Below are 21,608 nucleotides of genomic sequence, written 5' to 3'. Positions count from 1 at the left end.
AGTTAAACATTTATCTTCTTAATTTTATGACTGCCCAGATCTTTCGGCATGCTAACATGCAATGCAATGCTCCTAGAGAAGGACAGAGAGTGAAAAGTATTTCCCAAATTTATTTGACCATGAAATATTATTTTCACTCAACCCATCATCTTTCAGAATCAGTGTTCTTTGGAAAATACACAGAAACATCGAATTCCAAAATTCCCTTGAAGTTTATAGCTCTATCATTTCAAAAAGATCTATCTTCAGTAAAATCAAACACAATTGCCTTATTAAAAAAGGACCAAAATCAAATACACAAACCAATGAACACTTCAAACCAGACTTAAAAGCGAACAAGAAAAATACCTAAAATAATTGTCCTATTAAATATAGTTAGCATGTTAAGATTTTAAAATTGAATCACTTTCACACACCTATTTTATTATTTTTGTATACATAATTAGTTTCATACACATATATCTCCTTGACTGGACTGGGGGCTAAAAGAAAATAGATTTATAAAACTGTTTTCAAGACTTTTTCATACACATTCCTTTTTACCTAGATCTGCAAAGACATTTTCGTATGGGGCTGTTGACTGGAAGATGAAAATAGTCTCTTTCTGCAGACCTGGTGGGTATTTTAATGGTGTCTGAAAATGAGATTCTGCCTCTCTATCACAGGCAAGCCGGTGACTGGAGGTAGTTTTCCTCCTTATCCATGAATGAATATATGCATTTTTAGAGATCATTCTAAGAAAAAATGATTAAAGAGCAACAACACAATTGAACTGAAATTCACTGGCCCAAAAGGTAACTTTGGCAGAGAGACAGGATGGCATATTTTTACTGACTTAAAGGAAGTGCTTTACTCTATCCTTCATGAGTGATAGCGATGAAGTGGGTTCTACCAGGAAATGCTAGTAAATGCTAATGCTTGCTTTTATTTCATGCCCTATTTCTTTTCTTTACAGAATAGAAAAGTAGTCTATTAACACAAAATTTCACAGTTGATGGGTTCAGATGTGATTTATAAGTAGGTAGGGAAATCAGGATTTTATTAAGTAATAGACAGAGTAGGGACTTAAAAAATATTTTATAATCAATGCAGAGTTATTATAAGCTAAGTGTTTTTACTTTTGGCTATTATTCTTTTTTTCTCTTTCTTGATCCACTGTAAATCTAATTGAGTGTTCTCAACTTTGCTTCCTTATTGATGCATTTGGGGGATAGGGCACACTTGTGTCAGGGACTGTGGTTCTGTAACTGACTCAAAGAAGATGGGGAACACTCCTGAAGGACTGTACTTGAATTTCAAGGGACACTGCTCTTGCCAACTAGTTGAGAATAATTCTGTAAAACAAGTAATCTGGTCACTGAAAAGGAGCAATGATCCACATTGCTGGAGCCGTATTTCAATTCCCCTCCCATTACTCTGTGAACTCTGGTCTTGCTAAAGTCCTCAGGGACCTCCCTATATCCAAACCCAGTGGAGTCCTTTTAATCTTTATCTGAATCCATGTTTATGCAACATTTAATGCTGTTAGCATTTCCTTCCTTATAGGAAATTTCTTCTGGCTTCCACAATGTCAAGCTCTCTGGCTTTTTTTTACCTTTCATTCTCAATCTCCTACCACGGGATCTATTTTTGAACACTTCTAAAATGTTGATGTTTTATAATATCCCTTCCTTTGCCCACATCTCAGGTTTTAGCCATCTGGGCAAACTCAAGTTTATATCTACTGACAATGTATTGATGATTTAAATGTATGTATGCTTGGACCTGATTTTTGCCTAAAAATTCACATTCAACAGGTGAGACACCATCATCTATATTTTCCTTGCATACTTAAAGCTAAACATTCCAAATCAAAATAATTATCATCTAACTCCCAAATCTGTATTACTTAACTTACTTTTTTATTGTTGGTATTATGACCCCCCACCCAATTTACTAAACTAGAGAATCATCCTGACTTCTTCCTCACCACATCTAATCAATCAACAGCTTCACTAATTTCTTCTCCTAAATACCTTTAATATCTGTTCTACTTTTAAAACAGTTTTACTGAGGAATAATTGACATGCTATAATTTAAACCATGTTTATAGCATGCAATTTAACAACTACATGCTTTAGGAGATATGTATACACCTGTGGAACCACCACCACACTCAATGAACATATCCATCACCCCGGAAGTTTCTTTATGCTCATTTGTAATCCCTCCTTTTTGCCTTTTCCTACATATGCCATTCACAAGTAGCATCCCTCTGCTTTCTGTGACTATAGATTAGTTTACATTTTCCATGTAATTTTATACAAGTGTACTCTTTTTGTCTGCCTAAATTTGCCTTTTTTTTTGTCTGCCTATTTGGATATTCATCCATTTTGTACCTATATTAATACTTTCTTGTTTTTTATTGCTGACTAGTATTCCGTAGTATGAGTATACCACAATTTATGTATATCTATTTACCTGCTGATGGATATTGGAGTTGTTTATAGTTTTTAAGTAACACAGATAAAAGTAATGTGAGCATTCTGGTACAAGTCTTTGTATAAAAATATGCTTTCATGTGTCTTGGGTGAATAATTAGGAGTGAAATGACTGGTTTGTATGGAAGATGTGTATTTAGTCTTTTAAGAAATGGCCAACCTCTTCCAATGTTATCCTACTTTATATCCTCAGCAGCAGTGTATGAGTTCCAGTGTCTCCACCTTCTGCCAGCACTGAGTATGGCCAGTCTTTTTAATTTCAGTCATTCTAATAACTGTGTAGTGGTATCATATGGTGGATTTATTCTGCATTTCTTTGATGTCAATTCCCACTGCAACTCTTACTTCAAGCATCATTTACCTCCTTCCTGGACTATTATCGAACCTAATTTTTCACTTTGTCTTCAGTTTAGTCTTCTGACAATATATCTTCCACATTGACACCTCAACTAATATACTTAAGTCGAAATTACCCTGTCACATCTCTACTTAAAATCGAGTTCATCAAGTGAACTGCAAACTCCTCCACATATTTTAAACAGCTTCCTGTGATCTGGCCCTTGCCAACATGCCCAGAATTATCTTCTATCACTCTTTTGAAAATTTAAACTCCAGTAATTCAAACTGATTGCAATATCTGCTCAAATAATCCATGTTTTTATACATCTTTATCTTTTCATATGATGCTTTTTGGCCTGGATCGTCCTGCAACTGCTTCCACCTCTCCTACCCCCACAACCAAAAAAACGCCTTAGGGCTCAGGTAGTGCCTTATTTCTCTCCCTCCATAGTATCTCCCTTGGTATTTACTGTATCCTAAATGATACGGTAATTTGCTACTTGTGCAGCAGGTAAGTTACTCAAGGGTAGGAACCTTATGCATCTTCACTGATCCAGCATAGTATCTGATGTATAGTTGGTATTTAATAAATGTGTCCTGTAGGAGCTACTCGTATCAAAGCAGGTAGTAAGGTTATTTCACCAAGCCTTTCTTCTTTTCCTTTTAAATTCAGATTTTACTGCTTTAAGTGTGATCTTTGGATATGCTACTGCAGGTCAAGGACCATATCCTTGTAATCTATTGAGATTGCATTTTTCAACTTTATATAAGAAGTCTGCATTTTTCTTTTGTGAATTATTTGTTTATAACATTTGCTTTTCCCATTGGGACTTCAGTGCTTTTCTTTTTATAAGGGAAAATTAATACATATTAACTGACCTGCTATAGTAATAAAATACTTTAAAAGTATCAGAGAAAATATATTGGATATATGAGAATGCATGTGGAAAAACAGAACAGCTATAGTTTTATTATAATAAAAAATTTCACCCATTTAATTTGAGAAATTTGTGGTGAGACACCAGAAATAACAGAGAATGGGTAATAACCATGGGCAGGAGAAGGTAGATATTCCCAGTCTAATTTGAGAATCAAAATTCTGAACAACTGAACTTCATAGGACTTAATTTCTTTTTAATGGTGACACCAGAGAGATACATTAGAGAAGTAAGGAGAATGATTCATGTCATTAATACCCAAAATAAAAGTGAGAATGACTGCTTGGTGCATTTGACAGGAATATTCAGAAAGGCAAAAAGCAATGTGAGTCTAGAGTCAATTTGAAAACCAAGGAGAAGACTTAAAAATGAAAAAATATCAGCCAACTGTGTCAAAAGCATTGAACTAGAAACCAGAAATGGAACAGAAGATACTGAGTAGGCTGGGATAAAGGAAAGTTCTTTCTGATTTCTGGACCACAGAATAGTAAAGTAACAGTAACAGTAGCTCTAGTAAAATCTGGAAAAATTAGACCTATTGGGGGAAGAACTTTCTGAATTGATGGAATGTTGGAGTTACAGTAAACCTAAAACATATTTTTAACTACTTTCAAATTTATATAATTCTGTAACTTGACCTTTGACTAACATTGATTCAGAGCGCAGATCTTTTGGTTATTTGTTTTATTGGCTAGAATAAAAGTTGAGATAACAGACTGATCATGGAAATGAGCATTTCCAAGGTGACCATTTATAAAAATTGTTCTCCTAAGTTGTTGAATCATTTTATCTCTGTTTGTTACACTATACATTAACCAAGCATCTTATTATCTTTAGAGTTTATAGCATTAGCCAATTCAGCCTAGTGTTTTGAATGTCTTTATTTTTATTGTTTTAAAATTTTAGATTCAGGGGGTGCATATGCAGGTTTGTTACACGGATATATTGCACAAGAGTGAAGTTTGGGCTTCTAGTGGATCCATCACCCACACAGTGAACACTGTATTCAAGATACTTTTTTTTTTTTTTTTTTTTTTTGAGATGGAGTCTCGCTCTGTTGCCCAGGCTGGAGTGCAGTGGTCCTATCTTGGCTTACTGCAAGCTCTGCTTCCTGGGTTCACACCCATTCTCCTGCCTCAGCCTCCCGAGTAGCTGGGACTACAGGCACCTGCCACCACTCCTGGCTATTTTTAAAATATTTTTAGTAGAGATGGAGTTTCACCGTGTTAGCCAGGATGGTCTCGATCTCCAGACCTTGTGATCCACCTGCCTCGGCCTCCCAAAGTGCTGGGATTACAGGCGTGAGCCACCGCGCTCAGCCCAATAGGTGATTCTTAAACTTTCACCCCTTTTCCTCCCTCCACCATTTTGGAGTCCACAGTGTCTATTGTTTCCACCTTCACGTCAATGTGTATCCATTGTTTAGCTTCTCGCCTTGTAAGTGAGAACACGTGGTATTTGATTTTCTGTTTCTGGGTTATTTCACTTAGGATAATGACCTCCAGCTCCATTCATCTTGCTGCAAAAGACATGATTTCCTTCTTTTTTTATGGCTGCATATTATTCCATGGTGTATATATACCACATTTTTTCTCAATCATCTGTTGATGGACATTTAGGTTGTCTTTTTTTCTTTTATAATACATATCCATCTTTTCCTTCTTTCTTCAAATCTATTATTCTACTACTATAGAAGAGAAGTTGGTAGGGAGACACTAGGCTCACCAGACTCCATAGCATCCTACATTGTTACACATCTCCAAACTGCTGCTAAAGAAACTTTACTAAAGCACAAATCTTATGATATCACACTCTTTCTTAAAACTCGTAGTGTTCTCTGTATCCCTGTAGCTTTCAGGATAACGTTGAAACTCACTCACTTAGCTCATATGTCCTCTTATGCACTGGTTCTGTCATCACGTGGCCCCTACTGATAATTTCCTGCCAACTTTCATACATGTAGGCTATGTATTCACTTGTAGTTACTAAAGCATTCGCCAGAGTGTGTTCAGCAGAATGCTAGTATTACAGGAATGGAAGGATTTCTCTGGTTAAATAAATTTGGGAAATGCTGGGTTAAACAGCAAAACATTCTTCTTATTGAACAACTAACTACACAGAGCTTCTGACATGCAAATGTGCCTTGTGCCTCTCTTACACAGGAACAATGTATGCAGCAGCACTCCAAAATAAAGAATTGTAAAGCCAGTTTTTGTCCCATATGAGGGGTTTCTCTAGAGTTTCCTGTTGGAAATGCAGCTGGAAAAGGATGTGTTATGCTCTCTGATGACTCCAGGCTTTCACACGACTTTCACTACTCTGAAATGTCCATACATGCTTTTCATCCAGCTAACTCCTCATCCAGCTTGTGCCTCAGGGGCACTCCAGTGGAAACTGACCTCTCTGTTTGACTCAAGTGTCTCTCTTCTGTGATTGCTCGCTGGCTACACACATCTCTATCAGAGCAATTAGCTCTCTAACCTCTAACCATTGATACTTGTCTATCTCCCCAATTTGATGCAAGTTCCTTGAAGGCAAGAACTTAGAACTTCATTTAGTTCTTACATGGAACTTAGAAGGTGCTTGGCAGATATGTATTAAATGCAGAAATGAAAGACGGTACAAAGTTAAATTTAAATTTTCATGAAATGTCACATTGGCATTGGCAACATTAATTAAGTCTATTTATATCAGCAGAAGTAATGAAGTTTCATTTGCAGATATTGGTAATGCCATACTACACAGAATTAGTGCAATTATATACTTAAAAAGCAATAGTACGACACTCGGAACTAATAGATGTGGATTTCTGTCTTGGTTGTGAGATCTTTTATATATATGTCTGTGACCACATAAAAGTTTGAGTGTATATTTTACTTTCTCTAACACTGGAACAAAATACCTGCTTATGTGATCAGACAAAACAACATTTGGGGAAGTGTTTTAAAATGTCCCCGAATCATAACCATGTCATGTTACTATTGATCAATTATTTACTTGCACGCATACAAATGTTTGGCAATTTAAATGAGCAAAGAACTGATAACTATGCCCTACCACCCCTACAGATTCCACTGTGGACCGCTTTAAAGGAAACATCTTGACAGAATAGGGAGAAAAGAAAAACACTCAACATTTTTCAAACATATTACAGGATATAATTTTGCAAGTTGTAAGACAGTTTTATGCTTTCAAATTAAGCTCTCAGTTTCAAAAGAAAATGATAGAGAAGCATTTGGCTCTTCAATCAGTCATGTTTAACCCAAATCACCTGTAATCTAAGCCAAAAAAATGACTGTATCAATTTTTCACTGAACTCATGAGTAGCTAAAATGATAGACGGAATCTTCCTCTTGATCAGGTACATGTGCACTCTGGATTGCATGATTAAGGCCCATATTGCATTATTACTGTGAAAACTCACCTTGTTTTTGAATTCTTGACAGGGTGAATGATTTCCATTTCCCATCATTATGGTTTTGATTGCTGACAACAGAAGCCATTCCTGAACCCAGATCATAACTGACTTTTACGTGCCCATCAGTGAGCTCCACACTCATGAAATCTCTCTATTAATGGAGTAAACATACACCAGTGATTAGATACACAGATAAATAGATGAGTGTTCACTTTTTTGTGGGGTTTATATTAGGATCTTGTGGCTAAATTGCTGAATATGTCGCTCTGCTACAGAAATCCATTCTGAAAATAGAATTGGTGTTACTGTTTTCTGAATTTCTGTGGTTGTGAAATTATGATGCAAATGGTCACAACCAAATTTCTAAGACATACCCTTTTGTTAGAGTAGTAAAATGTGAGTTCATTTGAAAACATATTAAGTGAACCAAAAGGTATGTTCCCTGAAAGAATTCATTAAGAAATACTGACCAGAAAACAATGAGGCCAAAGAATATTTAGAATCCCCTTTTCAACTTAGGTCTCTGAAAGAAGATTAAGGAAGCATTTTGCTGCTGCATGGCTCCACGCTGGGAAAAATTATTACCGGATGCATTGCTTAAAGGATTATGTGGGGAGCTGTACTGAAAATAAATAGTAATTAAATTGTATCTGTGATTAAAGTTATTAGTGAAAATACATAAGCACTATCTGTATCACCCATTCTTGGCTGCCAGACAGCCATCCCAAGCTTTTTAGAAAATAACTGATAATTTTACCAATAACTGATAAAAGAAGCAAACATATTTTCAATCACGGAAACTCTCCTATGCACATGATCTTTACCAGGTCTCGTGTGGCAAGATACATCAGGAGAGCACTCGAAGAAAATGTTCTGAACTTGAACATGACGGTGGAGATGTTGGGGTACCAGCGAATGGGGCGGCTGACCAAAGCATAACCTTCTCCATCAAACTGAATAGTCCCCTCACTATCTTCCACCTGAGGACTGAGAAGGAGACATTTCACGTGAATCAGATCATATCTATTTGGTCTGTCATTATTCAACACATCATTGAATAGCAGTGAGATTATAGGCTGTTGTAGGGCAGGAAATATCTTAAATACATCTTCGTTCCATCCACATATCTCCATCTCTACTGCCACCGTGCTACAATAAGTAAAAACCATCTCTCACCTTTCATGAGGTGTGCAATAACTAAGTCATCAGTTTTTTTAAGTGCTTTATGTTTTGTAGAAGTACTTGGTAGTAGATAGTTATATTGAAGCCTAAGGGTGTCTTAGTGGTACTTGGGCAAAGTGGTGGGGTTTCTGGATGGGCTGAGAATACATTATTACATTTCTTTTATACAGGATCCTACTCTCAATATTTGCCTTCCAACAAGTTTTTCTGGAACAAATTAGATTCAGACAATGAAGGAGGCCTGTATTTATTTGTATGTTTTTTATCTGTCTCCTTCACTAGAATGTAAATTTCATGAGACCATCTAAGAGATTATGGGCTAGGTCCCATGTCAGGCACAAACTCAAAACATCTAGTACATACAGTACAGTACTTGGATCCTAGAATCCAGTTGATGTTTGTGGGATGAAAAAGATTTTAGTATAGCAAATTGCCTCACAAAGAAGATATGTCTAATCAATATTGGGTGCATAATTAATGAATATCTAAGATAAGTCTTGTGAATACAACATTTAAAATATTTTTTCCAAACATGAGGCTATTTTTATGTATCTCTTTATCTACCTATCTATTTGTCTGATGTTACTATGATTGTGGAGATATCTGCAGGAAAGAGTTGTGGGCTGGGAGTGGCTAAACACAGAGCTGTAGATCCCCCCCCCGCTTCATTTAATTCATTAGCAAACACTAGGAGAAACAAGATAAGTCTGGCTTTGAATTGGTGACTAGGGGATGAGAAAAAATATGAGTCCTTCAAGGTATATACTATAATATTTCGACATAGAATAGAATTATCCTATTCATTCTGAATACATTTACTAAAAAAAAAACCTACTCTTTCATAATTAATAAACACTAAGCTTCTTAACTTGCCTTTTGTTTCTCTTTTGAACCTTGATGTCTGGTAAAGTTAGTACAGATTAATTATGCTATTTTGGAGCAACTATGTTCTTCCACATGTAACTCTAGTTAACAAGAACTAGGTGACTATTGGGGCTTAGTCTATTAAAATATCATTTCAATGCTCAACTAACTACATTTTACTTGTAGCAGCTTTTTTTCCCCCTTACTTTAATCTTAATGTGAATTTAGAAGTGTGAGAAAAATAAGATACACTTTCAAAAATATCTTTGACAGATTACCCTTTCTAAAGCATAACAACAATTTTATCTCTTCTACTGACTATTGAATAAATGCAAATTTTTTTTTTTTTAATTTATTTATTATTATTAAACTTCAAGTTGTAGGGTACATGTGCACAACGTGCAGGTTTGCTACATATGTATACTTGTGCCATGTTGGTGTGCTGCACCCATTAACTCGTCATTTACATCAGGTATAACTCCCAATGCAATCCCTCCCCCCATAAATGCAAATTTCTAAAACTGACATTCTAAGGTCTTTATGACATTTTCTTAGTCTACCTCTTTTAGCCTCATTTTTACATCTTCTCCATAAAATCACTCCTGCTCTTTAGTAGGAATGATTGCTCTTTATGTTCAAATGTGATAAGTGTTTTCCTGAAAACAACAAATAAATGAACAAACACACACCAGGAGTTCTATAAAAATTATTCTAACAAATAATGGGGCTTATGGGAAAATAGGGTTGGGGCCGACTGCTAAAAACTTACACAACTATGTAATTAGAGAACTCACAAAACAATAACAATCCTGATCAAAGTATTAGCACAGCTCAAAACGACACACTAAAACATTAAAAAATATAAGATTATTTCAGTATACATATCACTTCACCTTAAAAGGAAAATGTGAAGATAGTTTGATGACAAGGGGTATGAGAAGGGTTGACACTGTCAAGTGTTAGCAATGGGCAAAAATGCACAATGACAGAAAAGACATGGGCCATGAACATTTCCAAGATAGAGTGCTTGGCCAAATCATGCAGAAGGCAGGCATATGGGTGAATGGGCACTGTGGACAGGCTGTGTTGTGGCACGGTACTTTGAAGTTGGTGTCTTCAGCTATGTTGGTTTACTTTGCATTCAGCTACCGTTATGGGGTAGAAAAGAAACCATGATTATGCTGGGAAGAACTGTGTATGAACCTATGTGGCCACTGCATCTTACCTGAATCATTCTCCCATTTGCCAGTCCTGTATGATTGGATTCACACTTGTTCTTTTCTAAAAACACTCCAGCTTCCCACTCTTCCTCCCTTTGCTCTTACTGGTTTCAGGAATTAGAATGTTCTTCACATTTCATCTGCTGTCTCCTCTTTTTGGACTCTTACCTCAGGTCAAGACCCATTTCAAACATCACCTCCTCCATGACGCAGATGATGATGCCCTTAATCTGATGTGGGCAATCGTAGTATACTCTGAATATGTCTTTTTAAAGGGATTTGTATTACGTCTGATATTTGAAATATTTAATATTTGTCCTTTCCTCCCTTCTTGGTGATGTCTCTTCATGGCCAGGACTAGGCTGTATTCATTCTAGTATCAAGAAGTTGTAAGTGTGAATCTCTGCAACCTACAAAACACCCTATGTATATACAGGAATACTCTTATCAGAAATTAGCATAATGCTTTATATGTTGAAGCGCAAAATCTTTGCAGAATTGTTAATTAGTGATGTTCAGTCTCACATGACATGCACTGCTGAATGGATATTTAAATGCCTTAGATGTTTTGTTGATAATAGGCTTTTGAAAATCCTACTTAGAAGTTTACCCAAAAAATGCTTAGGGAAAAGTTGGTGTTTGTTTATGAGTAGCAGAATATTAATATGGGCTTCATTGTCTTTCATGTATTGAAAGAATTTTACAGACAACCTTCCATGTTAGATTTTGTTGAAGATTATTGACAAAATCATCTTAAACAATGAATGGGTCAGGCTTTCAAACTATCCTCAATTTCATGTTGACAAGTCCATGATGTCAAAAAGAAAACAAAGAGTTGGAAGTTAAGACTTTTAGACGGATAATATTTTGGGGCTACTTTCTTCTATAAAACTGTAGAGATGTAGAGAAGGAAATGTGAACTGTACTCTGCTAGGATTTGGGTCCTACAAACATAGTATGTCCTTTAAATGGAAAATAACACAAACTCCTTAGCACTTAATGGTTTCTGAGTTGCTGTTATGACATGTTAAGTCTGCAGGTATTTAAAGTATGTTTTATTGTTTTAATTTAATGTAATAAAATTGCTTTAGGCTTGGGTGATCAGTGGGCTCTAAGCTTTTTATGCTGAGAAATCCTCTACTTCTAGCTAAATATTTTATATCCTCTATTCATTTTTATATAAAAATGTTTATTCTCTACACATGCTTAGTATGACAGGATGTTAAATATTTTCAAATTCCTATTCATTCTACCCTCTATCTTGTAATTGAGGACATGTGTTAGGAACTTTCCTCCTGGACTATCTCGGCCCCTTGTTCTCCTTCTCTCTTGAAGCAGAATCATTAAATCCCATAGGTTTCCACTTGAAGCACTTGTAGGATCCTATGTGTCAATAAAAATAACCCATAAAACCTGGGCTGGGGTTCTAATTTTGTTATAAACATAAATAGAGTGAATTCATGCTCACCAAGACCTGTTTGGGGAAAGCTCTCTTTAGGAAAAAAAAAAAAATTATAACAATGAGTTACTCACAGACACTAAAACCCCCCTCGACATGAAGGAATACTGGTGTGGAAACTTAACTGATTGTAGTCAAAATTTCTTACCTTTGCAAATTTTATATAAACATGTGACTATGCAAATGTACTGCTAGTGTACCTCCCAGGGCTTGAAATACGCCTGCGCAAATGCAGGCAGGGACTTGAAGATTCATTAGTTTTGGGGTAATTCCACCTCTGAGCATAATCATTTCAAACCTGCTCTACATCATCCACATGATAATAGAATATTATGCAATAAAAATTGAAGCTTTTATTATGCACAGGACAGATCTGGGAGAGTCCTCATCTCAACTAACCTCACAGTGCATCCTTTGCAGTCACCTTCTTTTTCTCGGAAATTCCACAAACCTATAGGTTTGTTGTCAAAGTATGTTTCTCCCATGCAGCCGGTGAATGTAATCACACGTACAGCATCAGCCTTCTGCAGAAAGAAATACCGTATTTGTTAGAATTTGGAATTTCACAAATAATCTTGGTTTATCCATGAGAGTTATTATCAGCAGAAGCTAAAGTGATCATTATCCATTCTTTCTGATATTTTGGCATATGTACATATTCATCTTTTCATCATATTATATCTATATCCTTAGAGCTACTCCAGGATGAGTCAACAACAGGGGAAAAGCTCAACTATGTAATCAATGAATGCTGATTACATTTTGCTATACCAGTTTTCATCATCAGTAAATAAACACTTCCTAGCTTCTTACTTTAGGTGAGCTGCTGACCTTCTCCACAATTCTATTCTTTTGTCTGCAATGTGGAATTGTTGTGAGAATAAAGTTAGATAATTTATTTATGGCACCAATCTCAGTGCCTGACATACAGAGGGTGTTCAATAAATGCTAATGCTCCTACCTAATTTTCTTTGGGCCATGCATACACAAAGATTTTTCCCCTGAGATCTGAAGAAAGGGTACGTGCTGATGACATAGAAGAGATTTTGTAAAAGCACTTGTTTAAATCACTCTACGGTAGTGCTGTTCTAAATTTTTTAATTTCTGTTCACAGCCAAGAATATTTCGAGTTCAAGGGAATGAAGAAAAAGTAAGCAACTTTGTAAGAAAAGAGACCACGTTGGTGTTGGTTGCTTGTATACACAGCACGAGGCCTGGAGTCAAATAGAGAATCAATAAATAATCTGAACAAATTCAGATCATTTTCACAGGAAAGGTCTTAGGCTTGATGCACAATCATGAAGAAAGAGAATGACCTGGTCCCTCCTAGAGAAGTTTGTTGTAAATTTAAACAACTGTTTTGGCATTGACATATTACAAATGTCTTGGTAAATGACAGATCACATATATGATGGTGCTTCCATAAAATTATAATACTGTATTTTTACTGTACCTTGTTTATGTTTAGATACACAAATACTTACCCTGAGTTACAATTGCCTACGGTATCCAGTGGAGTAACATGCTGTATAGGCGGTAGCCTTGGAACAGTAGGCTATACCATAGAGCCCAGGTGTGTGGTAGGTTGTGCCATCCAGATTTGTGTACTATACACTCTATGATGTTTGCACATTGAAGAAATTGCCTAATTCCATCTTTCTCGGAATGTATTCCTGACATTGAGTGACACACGACTGTACTATATTCTGGTGCCTATAACTTTAAAAACTCTATGCCAAAGTGAACCCATATTTACTCAAATTATCTAGGAAAAACAGTGCATTGATTCATTTGGTTTTTAGAACACATGTAAGAAAACAGTTACTGACTAGTTAAAATTTTAAATAGTAAAATCAGTTACTGAATGGTTAAAATCATAGAGTGTACAGTACTTGCACAAATCTAGATGGTATAGCTTACTACACACCTAGGCTGTATGGTATGGCCTACTGCTATAGTTTTAGGTTAAACCCATCAACATGTACATTTCCCACTGCTGTGACCACGTGTTGCACAGCCGCGTAGAAAGACTGTTGATCGGAGCCCCTGACTTGCACATTGGAGTCGTCCTTGCAATGCTCTGTCATCAATCTGAACCTCTTAATTTTCTAGAGATTGATTATCCTACTTGTGAATTCTCCTTGCTTTCTGCTTCTTCTCGCATCCTGAAAAGCTATATTTGAGAGATCTGCTCATTTGAATTCTCTTCAGCAAGTTCATTTAGTTGTTTTCAGCTTTTGGTTCATATTCTGGTGTGGCAGGAGCCTTGAAATTCTTGGCCAAAATGATTTCTTAAGGTTTTCTGTAGATTTCATTTGTTCATGTTTTCTTCCTTTCTCTGAGACTGACAGAATGCTGCTTTTGTGCCAATTACATTTGCATAATAATTATTAAAGTACAATTTAAGGTGTGATGACCACATCTCAGTTATTTGCCATATGTTTTATACACACAATCTCACTATTCTATTCACTGTGGCAGTGAAGCAAGATGTTACGAGTGAAGACTATTGTGCCTATTAACCTGTGTTCAAATCTCAGCTTTGCTAATTACTGTGTGAACTTGGTCAAGATATTTAACGTCTCTCTTCTTCAGATTCCTTAACTATAGAATGAGGAGAATATTAGTATCTACCTTGCTGTGGTGTGAATGTTTGTGTCCCTTCCAAAATTCATATATTAAAATCCTACCCACCAAAGTGATGGTATTAGGAGGCAGGGCATTTGAGAGGTAAGTTTTAGGTGGTGAGGGGTGGAATTAGTGCCCCTATAAAATAGGTCCAAAGGAGCTTGTTCACTCTTTCTACTATGTGAGAACAGCAAGGAGGCTCCTTCTATGAAAAACTGGCCCTCACTAAACACCAAATCTGCCAGTACCTTGATCTCAGACTTCTTAGCTTCAAGAACTGTGAGAAATAAATGTTTGTTTATTTATAAACTACCCAGGGTATTTTTCTTACAGCAGCCTTAATGGACTAAGACATACCTTTTGGGGTTGTGGTAAAAATTAAACAAGTTAATTCATGTAAACTACTGAGAACATTACTTAACATATAGGAAGAGTTATAAGCATATTAAAAATGTATTATTGTATCCTACAATATGCAAGCAAGGTAGATATTTTTATCATTCTTTTCTAGTTGAGAAAACCAAAGCCCAAGGGGTTAAGCAACTTGTCTAAGGTCATATTTTAGTAAGTGGACGAGAAGGAAATTCAACCTGGATTTGATTTCAAAATTCATGGCTTTTGTACTACTGTGTGCTGTCCCTGTATTTATCTATCTGTGAAGGAGAGAAAGTTGATAATATGACTATATATAACTATGTACCATATACATTTATATGAAGTTCTAAGAAATGAGGACAATTTCAGCGTGTGGTTTTGGAATCAGTTCTCATACTTTAGAGCCACATCTCATACTCAAAGCAAAAAAAAAAACCTCATTCTATATGAAGGCTGAGTCCTCATAAATTTGGGGTCACCCTGGCTTTTCACATTTTCTGACTAATCTCATCCCAGAATGATTCTGACAATCCCAGGATTATCCATTATATTTGGTTGTGCTCCTGCATCTCACCCATAGTGGTTTCCCAACACCTAATTCCATTTAATCAACACAACCTTCTTTAAAAGGCAGGCTTTCTGCAATCTGAAATGCGCAAGGACTGTCATGAAGCAATTATGAATATTAAGTGCATCACCGTATAAGAATAAGAGCAACTTCAAAACTTTAAACCAGATCATGTTTTGAAAGCTTATAGCTCCTGTGATATTTCCCAAAGTCTTCATAAATCTTTTAATTAGATGTGAGTATGAACTTTATAGCACTTCATATCTATAAATCATAAATCGATTCAGAAGATCAGGTATACTTAAAAAACACTTGGCTCTTGAGGCAACTAAAACAAGAATATACACAAAACTGATGCCACAGATAAAGACCAAACAACAGCTGTTTAAATAAATACACACAGGCTTAAAAATATGGTGTTTCCAGGTTGAATCTTCAAAGAAGAAAATTCTTACTCAAAATAAATTCATGTTTTCATAAATGCAAGTTAAGTAAAACGTGGTCAAGTTTTACAGAGCTTTATCATACCTTCTCCTGAAGCAATTATGTCAAGAGATGTCAACAAAGATGAAATAGAACAGGAGGAGGATGAACACATTACCTTTAATTTCCCAGTCAGGCCACCAACAAACAGCATTGCATTTGCATCCACATCTAGAATAGTGTACCCTGGAGGAGACGTCGAATGGTATGTGCTGGGTACAATGCTGGCTTTGGGTCCATCCAGGGCTCTCACAGAAATAGTTCCATTTCTCCCAGTTCTTCAAGGGTACATGTTGAAGTGAAGGGGAGGAACATACAGAAAATGTAATATGCATCACATTTCTGGTAATTCCAGATTTAAAAGATACAAAATGCAGAGACTTGTTTTTAAGAATTTAGGAGAAAACTGGCTGTTTAGTTTCTAACATTCCAAATTCATTAGATCTCAAATCAATACTCAGAGTCTGATCTTGGCTGAACACTCACATCAGTTTCAACCAGAACCAGTGAGCACCATATCCTGATTCTGTGTGTGTTCATTGACATGAAATGACACAGCAGCAGTTAATTGATGGAATTGCTATTGGTTAAGTGGAAAGTCTTTTTCCTATGGCTTACATAATTTACTATTTTCCAACACATACAATTTATGCAAGTTTATATTACTTTCAGCATTTTGTCTAATTTAATTCAGCAAGTGGACCCCAAATGAACCACCCTTCCACATCATAAGCTGCATGATTTCTCCTAAAATTCTTTATAATATCTTGGATCCCAGTTTGTTGAAGTAGTCTTCCTAGAATGGTATATCTTTTATTGTTTGGCACAGCATCTTAATGTATAGTACAATATCCACTGTTCAGATTTCAGTGTACAAATTGCATAGAAGTTCACTTTGAAATTCAATTAACAGAATTTTGAAAGCTATTATCATTTTATTTCATTTTCTTTTTTAAGTGATTGATTTCCATGAGCTGTTAAATATGAAAATCTGGTCTCTCTTTGGAGACAAGCAGTCATAATAAAACTTCGGTGTCATATTTCTCTCCCTGCTGTCTCATTTTGGTAATCTTTTTATCTTTGAGGATGCAGTGTTAAGTGAAATACATGGTAACAAAAGAATGAATTTATCAAATAAGGTTCATCTTCTTTAACAGAATGTATCTTTTCTGAAAGAAGAACTGTACTTTATGAGTATAAATGTCCTTAAACCCGGTTAAGTACTTAATTCCCTCAACACCACTAAATATGCAAGCACTCTGTCACTCTCTCTCTCTCTCACACATGCACACACACTTTTGCTGAAAAACTTGCTTAAAACGAACTAAAAATATTGCTTCTCATTTTTTTTTATAACTTTTTTTTTTTTTTTTTTTTTTTTTAAGAGATGAAGTCTTGCTATGTTGCCCAGGCTGGACTGCAGTGGTTATTCACAGGCACGATCATCATGACCACAGCCTTGAATTCCTGGGCTGAAATGATCCTCCTGCCTCAGCCTCCCAAGTAGCTGAAACTACAGCACATGCCATTGAACATGGCTCTTTCTTTTAAACTTTTTATTATGGAAAAACTTAAGTATCTACAAACAGAATGCAACTCTATGTATCTATCACCCAGAGTCAACGATTACCAGTTCTTTAAATCTTCTCTATCTCCGATCAGCTTCATGTCCAGCCCTAGGCCCGTAGCCATACCTCTCAACTGTTAGCTGCTTTGGGTTTAACAGGGAGTTGAGAATTGGGAAAACGAGAAGAGATAATGAGGGAAGTGCTGAAGATAGGGATAGTTCTATAAGTAATCTATATCGTACTAGACGTTGATAATTGCATTAAAGCTCCAAAGATAGAATAACTGAATCAATGCTCGATTATTTCCCATTTTAAGTAGGGTGGACCTGATATGCTTCATACGAATTTCAGCGTTTTGATACTGCATGTTTCTATGGTGGCTATGTAGACTAAAAGAGGAGCTGTGTACACCAAAGACAGGCAATAATGATGCTCTTATGCTTTGGCTTGTATTGCATAAGAATGAGTGACGGTACTTTTTTCAGGTGAGATAAGAAGCCTGAGGCAGCGATGTCCCCAAATTCCTACAGACACAAGATAAAGGGGTCAGAAATGGACTGGTTCCTCTGGTCAATACCTGGAGGGTTTGTCAGTTCCTAACAAGTATGACAAACATACCCACTCCCAGATATGTATACGTATAACATATAAAATTCATACACATGTGTCTACATACATACACAGCTACCTTATTGGAATGGAAATAGGAGTTGTCTTATAAACTGGGAAACTACTTCAAAATTCTGTCATTTAATTATCTTAATCTTTATTAAGTTGGTTACCTTGATGCCATGATACGGTACCAATATGAGTCATCAATAGTCAAATCTGGGTACTCTACACGTCCAACTCCAGATCCAACATCCCAGAGGAAGCTGACTTTGCCTTTACGCATTTCTATAGCCAGAAAGTCAATCTAGTTCAGAGAAATACAAAAACAAGAGATATCAGATATAAAGCACCTTTAAAGAGGAGACAAGCAGAGTGATTTTCAGTAAGTGCCATTTGCAGACATGTGAAATAATTAAGAGCTTCATGATAATACTTGTCAAATAATATTATTTATTATTATACATTATTAAAATAATATTTTATTTTTGTATCCTTAAAGTGAAAAAAAGAAAAAAAAAGTCCATAATGCTCAGGCATGTTTGTTAATTTTACCAATTCTAATTAAGTCTAATTTTGAGACCAAAGCCTTTCTCACTCTGATACTTGTGGTAAAGATAAAAACAAATATTTAAATTTGGAATCCATTATTATTTTCACCAAGGACACTGACATTTTTGAGGGGGCAGCTATGATTTTATTTCCCAAATTGACCTAGAATTCCTTACCCAAATGGCAAATATTGACTTATACCATGACTGATTTGTTAAGAAGTCATATTCATTTTGGAAGATCCCCATGCATGCAAAATCAAATAGTTCAAATGGAAGAAATTAGAACTTTATGGGTGGGCTTTTGTCCATATAATCTGTGTTATTTCAGTTCAGGTCATAAATTCAAAACAAGTTAGAAGAGTTTTCATTGGTTAAAAAAAAAAGTACACACTTAGCTATTTTCATTTCATTAACAGAAGAGTTTATTGTAATTTAGTTTGAACAGTAAATAAGATAAATAAATAAAAAGTAAGTAAAATAGCTTTGTTCTCATTAGCGTTCTTAAATCACCGATCTGAAAGTATAATTTAACAGACATGATGGTATACTGACAAATGAACGTAAATGTGACTAAATACTGTATTTCTTCCTTTCATTTGACTTCTAACTTAATTTGACACTTCAGAATTTTGTGAGGTAAGATGCTGAGGTTTTCAAATCTGAATGCCTATGTTAGACCATTTGGGGACCATGTTATTGGATTCTACACATTTTTGGATTAACCTCTAGCTAGACACATATAGCAGCCTAATGAAAAGTTGAATATTAGACTTACAAATTTGGCACTTCCAAGATAAAAGAGGAGGTTGTCAGCAACAGCTGTCTTTACATTGATAACAATATTATTGTAACTTCCTTTCTTGATTTCTGGCTTGTACGTTCGAATGCAGTCACCTCCCGAAGACACAGATACTTTGATCTTTAAGAAAAACAAGGTACAAAGAACCAAGAGTAAATCTCTCAGAAAGTTTGAAGTAGCTTCCAACCACAAAGCCATCATTGTTTCTTCTTTGAAGTTATTTTCTATCACCAAATAGTATCATTAAGTGCCCATATGCAGACACCATTATGCTCATTAATGAGGGCACAGAAGAGCAGTTTTCCACTAGAATTTTGCCAATGAGCTGTTCACAGTTCCATGTCTTGTTATCATACTATTTTTTGAAGCATGCAACTAACAACTTGCTACCATCATACCTTTCTCCATTATGAATATGGGAACATTTTAGGAAGGTGATTTTACATGGAGCTAACAAGAATGATCTTCATTAGGTTGTTTAGTGAAATTTTACAATTGAAATTTCAGCGGTTTTGGTATCACTTAAACTAAGAAACTATTTTTCTTTTAGTTTTCAAGAGGAAATTATCAACCCTCCCATGCTTTCATAGTTGCAAGGGGACAAATAGATTTTGTTCTAGGTGTTCTAACAGTAAGAAGAATATTAATCATTCCACTCAGAACACACATTTCAGAATAAATTATACCTTTTTATGAAGTTGCCAGGAAATGAAATGGAAATAATTTCCAATGGCTATCACTACTAATGGATTTAATAGCTCCCTTTTCTTTTGAAAAATACCTTAAAAATTACTATAAATTGATACAAAAGGAACGCCTATATGAATAGAGTAACACTGTTCATACCAATTTTTACTTACATTTAGATAGCCCTCCTTCAATCATAAATAACACTAGTTGATTATTTGATTTAATTTCTGTAGGGTCAGATGGAAAATCACCATCAAAGGGTTACTTTCAGGATAGCAAAATAGTTGCTTGGACTCAGAGAGAATCTGTAACTTTGCTCATTGATAGCACTCCAGAAAGAGGCAGAGACAGAGGAAGATGTAAAACCTCTCTCTGCCATTTGTTCAAATGCCCTGTTGGCTTTCACTTGCCGTGAATTTTCATCTTTTCATTTCTTCTAGCATTTTGTGCTACTTGTGTAATTTGCACATTTGGAAGAAAATGAACTAGCATTATCATTACCCCTATGTAAGGGCTGTGCAGACTCCCAATAAGATAGCCTAGAAACCAAAACAGCCTCCATATGATCATGACACCAGGAGGTGCCTCCAGGGGTCTCATTTGTGTTTGAGTATGGGCAGAACTGTGGCCCTTCTCCAAGGGTTATGAAAGTTTACTGCAAAGGTTGAGTGCCAAATTGGTTGGATTCAAAAGAGAAGACTAAAGAGGGATTTTTGCAATGGTAAATTCATATAGATTTGAGACTTCTAGGGATACAGAAGATCTGTTATGTCTCCCACAGACCTACATAAGTCATTTATTTGTTTATTGTTGTCGCCTCACCTGATCTGCTAAACAAATTGTATCTCCACAAAGAGGAAACTGTGTTCTGGAGAGAAACAGGGGCTGTTTCCTCCACCACCTGAGGAAGGGTGACTCCTGGAGGCCTGAATGTGGTGACTTGGGGCTGGACATCCCAGGAAGGCTGCTGCTTAAACTACTTTCTTGTTTTTGCCTTCCTCAAAAAGGTGGGGCCAGCCTGCCAACTGCTGGGTGCAGGATTTGGGGCCAACTAAGGTCCCCAGAGTGTTTGCTCTGTGTCTTAGGGAGATAGTCTTCTGGATGGGGCGGTTTTCAGTTGGGAAGTTAGTTTCCGCTTCACAAATCAGGGAATTTCCCTTCTACATACAGTGTTGAGAGTAGGTGAGTGAAAATGAATTACAAAACAATGTAGGAAATGTACAATTTTTACTTGGATGTTAACATGGCAAAGCAGATGAGCGATGGGAGTTGGCAAAGGGTGTTCTGTGATAGAATGGCAGCTATACCAAGGGTCATCCAAGGGATTAGAGATAAAAAGAATAAAGCAAAGCAAGAGAAAGACAGCACAGTAGAGGGCAGGGGGAAAAATATGGTCTTCAGATATTTTTAATGTTCAGGAAAGGGTGTCAGATA

The 21,608-nt window shown here is 36.0% G+C and overlaps 1 protein-coding gene across 2 annotated transcripts in view; it reads right to left on the bottom strand.

The window, feature by feature from the left end:
• Positions 1–21,608, bottom strand: part of LAMA2 (laminin subunit alpha 2) — a 621,494-nt gene that overhangs the window by 42,808 nt on the left and 557,078 nt on the right. For both annotated transcript variants that reach the window (XM_073022454.1, XM_073022455.1), the window contains exons 45-50: positions 19,461–19,604; positions 18,305–18,438; positions 16,073–16,232; positions 12,300–12,424; positions 8,000–8,162; positions 7,182–7,326 (exon numbers count right to left, since the gene is read on the bottom strand). In XM_073022454.1, coding sequence (XP_072878555.1) covers positions 7,182–7,326; positions 8,000–8,162; positions 12,300–12,424; positions 16,073–16,232; positions 18,305–18,438; positions 19,461–19,604 — 871 coding nt within the window. The remainder of the gene's footprint in view (positions 1–7,181; positions 7,327–7,999; positions 8,163–12,299; positions 12,425–16,072; positions 16,233–18,304; positions 18,439–19,460; positions 19,605–21,608) is intronic.

The sequence above is a fragment of the Chlorocebus sabaeus genome, chromosome 13 (genome assembly GCF_047675955.1).
Source record: "Chlorocebus sabaeus isolate Y175 chromosome 13, mChlSab1.0.hap1, whole genome shotgun sequence".
Taxonomy (NCBI): Eukaryota; Metazoa; Chordata; class Mammalia; order Primates; family Cercopithecidae; genus Chlorocebus; species Chlorocebus sabaeus.
The sequence above is the reverse complement of the archived record's forward strand: the minus strand, read 5'-3'. Positions and strand labels throughout refer to the sequence as shown.